The sequence below is a fragment of the Oncorhynchus masou genome, chromosome 5 (assembly GCF_036934945.1).
Source record: "Oncorhynchus masou masou isolate Uvic2021 chromosome 5, UVic_Omas_1.1, whole genome shotgun sequence".
Lineage (NCBI taxonomy): Eukaryota > Metazoa > Chordata > Actinopteri > Salmoniformes > Salmonidae > Oncorhynchus > Oncorhynchus masou.
Window position 1 is genome coordinate 37,316,820 of NC_088216.1, and position 8,812 is coordinate 37,325,631.

The window sequence follows — 8,812 nt, forward strand, 5'->3', positions numbered from 1 at the left end:
CATTTTTATCCAACTTCATTTTCATTATTATGAAATCAGCATATCCCCCTCTACTGTTAGACAGCAGTTTGGCTTGTATTCCAGGCCGCTTCATAATAGTTTATCTGGAATGTGTGTAATGCGTTGCGCCCTTAGGTAGAATTAGTAAATTGAAACAACAACAATTATGTCAGTGCAGCTGTAGCCTTGCATTAAGCTCAGTATGACAGTGCCATATATGTTCCACTGATGGGGAAGACATGTGCCAGAATGAATGTGCTCAACAAGTATGGATTTCACATTATTGGGAAATCTGTGACCCAAATATGCGACACGTATCCTTCGCATAGAGTTGAGCAGGCTGTTGATTGTGGCCTGTGGAATGTTGTCCCACTCCTCTGCAATAGTTGTGCGAAGTTGCTGGATATTGGCGGGAAATGGAACACACTGTTGTACATGTTGATCCAGAGCATCCCAACCCCACCGCCATCATGGGGCACTCTGTTCACAACGTTGACATCAGAAAACCGCTCGTCCACACAATGCCAAATACGTGGTCTGTGGTTGTGAGGATAGTTGGACGTACTACCAAATTCTCTAAAACAATGTTTGAGGTGGCTTATGATAGAGAAATTAACATTTAATTTTCTGGCAACAGCTATGGTGACCATTGCGGCAGACAGCTTGCCAATTGCACGCTCATTTAAAACTTGAGACATCTGTGGCATTGTATTGTGTGACAAAACTGCACATTTTAGAGTGGCCTTTTATTATCCCTAGCACCTGTGTAATGATTACGCTGTTTAATCAGCTTCTTGATATACCACACCTGACAGGTGGATGGATTATCTTAGCAAAGAACAAATGCTCACTAACATGGATGTAAACAAATTTGTGCACGACATTTGAGATAAATATGCTTATTGTGCACCTGAACAATTTCTGGGAACTTTTATTTCAGCTCATGAAACATGGGACCAATATTTTACATGTTGCGTTTATATTTTTGTTCAGTGTAGTAGGAAATAATTTCTGGTACTTGGTTAATAATTCCACATAGCTGGTAAATGGTTTCTAGTGATGCTTGATATGAATCCACATCTTAGTAAATGTTTGGTCATTTCTATATGGTAAAATAGTGTTACTCAACTTTTCTATTTAAATACTTTTTTAATATAAACAAATAGATTGTGAATACATCCAATTGGTAGTTACAGTCTTGTCCCATCACTATAACTCCCCTAAAGACTTGGGAAGATCTGTCAGAACAAGAGCCATGCTTCCTCCGAAACACAACCCTGCCAAATCACACTGCTTCTTGACACACTGCTCTTTTAACCTGGAAGAAAGTCGCACCAATGTGTTGGGAGGAAACACCGTTCAGCTGGCAATCGAAGTCAGCTTGCAGGCACCCAGCCCGCAACACAGAGTCGCTAGAGCGCGATGGGACAAGGAAATCCCGAACCCTCCCCTAACCCTGACAATGCTGGGCCAATTGTGCGCCGCCTCATGGGTCTCCCGGCCCATTTTAATTTGTTGTAAAAATCTTAAGGAACCCGAACAGAATATAGGCTAAATTGCAAGATAAGATATTGATACATGGTCAATCATACTGCCATTGAAAAAATCATACCAAGTATATCAAATGGGAACCAACATTGTTTAAAATTCCCTCCTCAAAATGAAAATGTTGGACCTTAACAATTACATTACATTTGTGGAAATACAGCACCATTGACTACAGGATAATGAAAGGAGAGAACATAATATCCTATAAATAATCAAATGATTGTCATTGGATCAAAATAACCAAGCACCCATTGTGGTAATTTTGTTGGATATAGTATGCAATATTTGTGTTGAAATTAAATGTGAGAGACAGAAGTAAATAAGAGCAGATTAATAGTATTGTGTTGATTAATAGTATTTTGTATTGATTAGTGAGAATTTATCAATATTTTAAAAATGCTGATAGTGCTAATTTCATATGATTTAAGAGTATGTGAGTACAAAAAGCAGGAAGCGAGGAGGACAAAGACAAAAAAGAGCAGGGGATAAGGGAAAGTCATATATTGAGTAGTCATCAATATTGAGTCTGTGCACGGCATCGCCAAGGCCTAGGAGGTAGGTGTCATGGCAGAAGAGTTTTTTTTTCAGCTGCAGGCATCGAAGGCCCAGCCCAGCTCCTTCAGGAAGCTCTTCTTCCCACACTGGACCTTTCCGTAGCGCTCCAACTGCAACTCTGGCACTGTCGAGCGCCAACCAATCTGAGCCTGGGTGGTCTGGGGAACTGGGGGAGAGGGTCCCACCTGCAACCGACCTCAGTGTCACACATAGCCCAGCATTTCTGTCTGCAAATGGCACCCTATTCCCAACATAATGCACGACTTTCGACCAGAGCCCTATCATTGTCTTCCAACAGGTGGGGTCACTGCTACGCGACGCTCGTCACTCTAATTGACCTAAGACAATTGGATCCCTCTCGGTCATGGTCAAAAGTAGTGCACTAAATAAGTTTTTGTTATGTAATGGTGCACAGGGTTGGGGAGTAACGGATTACATGTAATCCTTTACATGTAAGGGATTACAAAAGCCAGCAAAAATATTGTAAACAGATTACAGATACTTTTGAAAAACTAGATGATTACTTAGAGGATTACTTTAAAATTCAGAAAGGATGTTTGCGAATAAAAATCTGACACTTCTCCTAGGCTTTTGTAGGCTGCAGTCCAAGCTATGTCTACCAATGGTGTGACTGCTGTTGGCATCCAATGATTATCCAATGTGAATAAACACTTGGAGGTAAGGATAACAGCACTGGTTTAGTCTTTGGCAGTAGTCCAGGACTCCTTCAAAACATTCAATCTCCAGCTGCGTACCCCCTCTAGCACTAGGGTCAGCAGTTTTTTTGCCATCATTGTAAGCCTGCCACACACAAGATCAATTTTTTAAACATAAGAATGAGTGTGAGTTTTTGTCACAACCCGGCTCGTGGGAAGTGACAAAGAGCTCTTATAGGACCAGGGCACAAATAATAATAATCAATAATTTTGCTCTTTATTTAACCATCTTACATATAAAACTAACCACAGGTTAATGAGAAGGGTGTGCTTGAAAGAATGCACATAACTCTGCAATGTTGGGTTGTATTGGAGAGAGTCTCAGTCTTAAATTATTTTTCACACTGTCTGTGCCTGTATTTCGTTTTCACGCCAATGAGGGTCGATAATTCACTCTCACATAGGTACATGGTTGCAAAGGGCATCAATGTCTTAACAGCGCGATTTGCCAACCCTTGACGGGACTGCTCGTAGCCCTGGGGGTATACCTGGTCTACGACAATAAGGATATATTACTTATTATTGATACCTACATAGCGCATTGATGTGAGTCACTGCTGCTCTCTCATTTAGCTATTGGCGCCTTACGTATTGTATTTGAACCCAATAATGGTTGAATTCAATAAGTTTAAGCTGCCCATCAATCATTGTTTTTGAAACCAGTGGACAGCCAGTACAAAATGCGCTTGAGCAGCAGCTGCACAGTGCGGATCCAAGCCTATGTAATACAAGTGGGGCTTTTTTTCTTCAGTAGTGCTCAAAGCATGCCATTCCATGAGCGCTGCATTTATTTTTCAATTCGAATCAATGAGTCCAATCAGTCCTCAATGACAACAAAATCATAAACAACAAAGTAGGGCTGGCTGGGGTCATGCTCAGGTAAAACAATTTAGCTAATCTATACTTCTATATTTCCAAGTCCTATTCTTGAAGATCAAGGGGTATAACATTTATTGGAATGACTGGAATTCTGATAGGTTTTTATTGTAAAGATATACTTTAATTGTATTGTTATATGAAGTAGAACGCGATGTGTTAGAAGAAGCCTACATAACCCAACGCATAAAGTAAAATGTTACATATATATGGCCAGCTATGTAAACTTTAACATTGATTTATCCTAAAATAGCTGTTGTTCAATTGGTAACATACATTTTTGTCTTCTCCTAATGCCTCTTAAGGGGAAAGTAATCTAAAAGTAACTATTTGAGTTTGGGTAATCGAAAAGTTACGTTACTGATGACAATTTTGGACAGGTAACTAGAAACTAACGGATTACATTTAGAAAGTAACCTACCCATCCCTGGTTGTGCACTACTATATAGTGCACTCCCTTTGACCTGGGTCTTACTTGACCTTGACCCAAAGGAGTTTGTAAGGACTCACTTGGATATATTTCTCAGGTGGGGTAGGGGGTCGTGTTTTAAGATGTTGGGGAAGCTCCAATTTGACAATGTCTTTCAGCTTGTTGCTCTCCTCCTGCATCTGTAAACATTGCATGAAATATCTGAACATCTGAAGAAACTCATAGATATATATGTGATCGATCAACCCAATAACTTTGATTTCATTGTTTTGATATAAATGGTGCCCAGTTCAGTCTGTCCCTACCTGGCTAATCAATAGAGGCTATAGGGTTGTATGGTTGTATTCTCAAGAAGTAGAACTTGTTATGTGTTCATACTGCATCAGGTTTCACTTGCTTACCTCCTTGTAGGACTTGGTCAAGAATCCCCATTTATTGGGCCAGGCTTTGGCTGACTGAAGCTCTATTTTGACATGAACTTTCCTGAAAATGAATCAAAGACATGTATAAGGCTTTTGAACAAACATTGGACCTGCAAAACATGGCTCCTAAATAAGTTAACACAGATCAGAGAACCAAATATTTCAAAAACAAAGATGGTTTCAACGATAATCTAGAGAGAGTAGGCTAACCCTCTACTGAACCTGAGTAAAATCAATATATTCTCAACTACTACTACTACTGCTACTAATGCTAGTACTACTACTACCTGTCTACAACTACTTGTTCTACTAAACTTGCCTACTACTACCACCACCATTAACTACTGCTAACCAATCCACCATTACTGTAGTACCACTACTGCCACTACTACAATAACAATAACACATCCTCATCTTGAACAAAAGTGACAAACCTTGTGCTATATTAAAAAAAGAAAGTTGAATTTGTCAGCAAAATTCAAGGAATACATAATATAACATTGAATTGCATTTGTTTTGTTGTAAACTCAGACTTTTTACCAGATTTCATCTTTATCCACAAAGCTGCATTCTTCACCAGATCCAAGTGGTTTGCAGGCTGCCATCTATGCTGGCGAGCGTGTCTGTCTCTCTGTAGTGTGTGACTTCTCACCTTTCAGTCTTATATAGTCTTGTATGTTATACTAACAGATATGTTTACCATCACCATAGCAACATAGTGGAGTCAGAGAAACTATCCTTTTGTGTATCCTTGGAAACAATTCCAAATCATTTGAGTGTCACACATTGTGTGAAATTAGAAACAATTTGAGTAAACAATAATGAGTGTTGTAATGGACTTGGACTATATACGTACATCTTTTTAACTGACATTTTTAAAGTTAATAATCAGCACCCCCTTTTGAGCAGCAATTGCTCACATCAATTTATACATGTCTTCCTGCAATGCATTTAAAATGATAGTTTTTATAGCAAAAAAGGTAAATGGAATTGTGACTTCCTTTAAGCTTAAATGCCACTGTTAAATGGTGTCGATGATAGTGATTTGGCACTCTTAGCAATACCTATTGAATATTTAAATAAAAGGGCATTTGTTCTGACCTAGAGGTCAGACCTCAGAGGTCCCAAAGCTGGATAACTACCTCCATAACGTCTATTACCTTACAGTAATCACAGAGCAGTAGTCCAAGCTGACTCAATGTAATAGTACTACTCTTAGCAGATGCAGTATTTCAGACTGCCAGTAGAGGATGTTCTCTTCCTTTGTTTGAACTGCATTAATACCCAACCTCGGCCGTTCATCAAAATTTACAGAATGGGTACCTGGAGGAAAATAGGGAGGCTCATGGTTTTTCAATTTCATTCAATGGGAAGGTTTAGTATTTTTGTTTAAAGCAGTCCAGGGGAGGGTCATGTAATTTGTCATTTATGATATTTCTATATTTCTCAGTGCTTTAGAATGAAATCAAATCACATGTTATTTGTCACATGCGCCGAATACAACCCTGTAGGGAAATGCTTACTGACAAGCCCTTAACTAACAATGCAGTTTTAAGAAAAATACCCCCCCAAAATAAGAGTAACAAATAATTAAAGAGCAGCAGTAAAATAACATTAGCGAGGCTATATACAGGGAGTACCGGCACAGTCACGATTGTCTTGGTGTGCTTGGACCATGTTAGTTTGTTGGTAATGTGGACGCCAAGGAACTTGAATCTCTCAACCTGCTCCACTACAACCTCGTCGATGAGAATGGGGGCGTGCTCGGTCCTCCTTTTCCTGTAGTCCACAATCATCTCCTTTGTCTTGATCACGTTGAGGGAGAAGTTGTTGTCCTTGCACCACACAGTCAGGTCTCTGACCCCTTCCCTATAGGCTGTCTCGTCGATGTCGGTGATCAGGCCTACCACTGTTGTGTCATCGGCAAACTTAATGATGGTGTTGGAGTCGTGCCTGGCCGGGCAGTCATGAGTGAACAGGGAGTATAGGAGAGGACTGAGCACGCACACCTGAGGAGCTCCCGTGTTGAGGATCAGCGTTGCAGATGTGTTGTTACCTACCCTTAACACCTGGGGGCGGACCGTCAGGAAGTCCAGGATCCAGTTGCAGAGGGAGGTGTTTAGTCCCAGGGTCCTTAGTTTAGTGATGAGCTTTGAGGGCACTATGGTGTTGAACGCTGAGCTGTAGTCAATAAATAGCATTCTCACATAGGTGTTCCTTTTGTCCAGGTGGGAAAGGGCAGAGTGGATCTGTTGGGGTGGTATGCAAATTGGAGTGGGTCTAGGGTTTCTGGGATAATGGTGTTGATGTGAGCCATGACCAGCCTTTCAAAGCACCTCATGGCTACAGACGTGTGCTACGGGTTGGTAGTCATTTAGGCAGGTTACCTTACTGTTCTTGGGCACAGGGACTATGGTGGTCTGCTTGAAACACGTTGGTATTACAGACAGGGAGAGGTTGAAAATGTCAGTGAAGACACTTGCCAGTTAGCGCATGCTCGCAGTACACGTCCTGGTAATCCGTCTGGCCCTTTGGCCTTGTGAATGTTGACCTGTTTAAAAGTCTTATGCACGTTGGCTGCAGAGAGCGTGATCACACAGTCGTCCGGATTAGTTGCTTATTCTCTGCTGGGCACGCAATATCAAGTGTGCCTATAGGCTATTTTGTGTGGTCTCAATCAAATGGTCCATAGTCTACAGGCTTCAACGTGTCTGATCTGAGAAGCACAGAGCAAAGTTACATTTCTAAGATAGCTGCGATGGTGTGAATAAAGCTAGGCTGCATTATACTGTGTAATGGATATTCCAACCCTGAGCCCCAACCTGCTCTACTCTTGCTGATCAAAAACTTTTTGGGTGTTGCCTAACCAATGCTGTACCGTGTAGGCCTGCAGTGGCAGTTCAGGAGGAGAGTCAAATAATTATTCAGAATTGTATTGTTTATTAGGCCTAGTCCCAAAAAATCTATATATTGTGCGTGGACTAGCCTATAGCCTATATTCTGTTCAGTTTGAGAAGGAGAGCGTGAAGATGGACCGGAGGTCAACTTTGATAGCTACCTAACTACTATAATTGATTTTAATGAAAACAATATTTTTCTTGCCCTTGGTGTATTAATCAGAATTATTGACCTCACAATAAGCCAGATTCAAGTAACTTTCAATGTGGTGCTGAAACTTGAAGCAGCAGTCGCAGCACAATCAATCGGAAATGGACAGCTTATGGTGCTGAAAGTAGGCAATTTTGGATGAGGTATAATTCATTTAAACTGTTTATTTTAAGTATACTTTACTAACAACACGAGGGCTTTGTGTTGGAGCCTATTTCTTCCTATTTAAGAAATAAGAGGAAGGCCTACCTGTTTGACAGACAAAATTAGGCTATAGACTGATAGATTTGTTATAGATAGATTTGTAGATTTGTTGGCCAATTCCTCCGCCCAACATGCGCTTTTTAAATAGCTGACCTCTGTGTCAGGGAAGGACTCTGATGCATATGGGCATATCATTGTTTACTTTCTTTGACATTCAGAGGATGAACTACAACCTTCTATAGCCAAGGAAACAAAAAAGTACTTTGCTTGAGAAGTAATCTTATTCTGTCACTATCAATTGATTAAGCTATTCACTTTCTGTACTATAGAAAATGGTTAAACCCAAACAGCTTTTAGGGAAACACCTTCTGTCATTGGGTTAAGCCATGGAAGAAGAGTAGCCAGCAGTTAAAGCTTAAATGTTTCTGTGTCGGTAGGCTTACCGTCTGGGGTGGAAAGGCAGGCCAAACTTTTGAAAGTACCATGCTCAGATTCTTACCGACGCAAACAAGACACACTGATTTGGCATTGGAGAAATATGATAAGATAAACTCATAGGCCTATCTCTCTGTCCATTCTTAGTCTGTAATTTCAGTAAATTGTGTGGTAGCCTATTAAAAAAGATTCTGCTTTTGCTATGAAGATCTTTCCACCCTTACTCTTGTCCATGGTGGTCTGTGAACCCACAACCTTCTGGCCTGCAGCCCTGTACACTGTCAAAATTCCTGCGTTACCATGTAATGCTTACAGGACGAAGAACTGTTCCTAAAATGGCATATCAAAGGCTCTGGTCTGTCCAAGAAGTGAGGGTAACTGGTAAGGATGTTCTCTGCTATCGACTTTTTATGTTTTAATAATTATTTTGAGTATAGGACAAGGTCACTTGTTTTTATTTTCAAGCGTTCAGGAAGGATTTAGGTCAAATATATTTTGCTGAGGGAGGGCGATCCATT

At 40.5% G+C, this 8,812-nt stretch overlaps 1 protein-coding gene across 1 annotated transcript; it reads right to left on the reverse strand.

The window, feature by feature from the left end:
- Nucleotides 1–1,991: 1,991 nt before the first annotated feature.
- Nucleotides 1,992–5,152, reverse strand: LOC135526723 (ciliary microtubule inner protein 1-like). The gene is made up of 4 exons (XM_064955334.1): nucleotides 5,088–5,152; nucleotides 4,527–4,608; nucleotides 4,206–4,304; nucleotides 1,992–2,288 (listed from the first exon to the last, which is right to left on the reverse strand). The coding sequence occupies exons 1-4, from the start codon at nucleotides 5,150–5,152 to the stop codon at nucleotides 2,133–2,135; spliced, it is 402 nt and encodes a 133-aa protein (XP_064811406.1). The 3' UTR covers nucleotides 1,992–2,132.
- Between the last annotated feature and the right edge of the window lie 3,660 nt (nucleotides 5,153–8,812).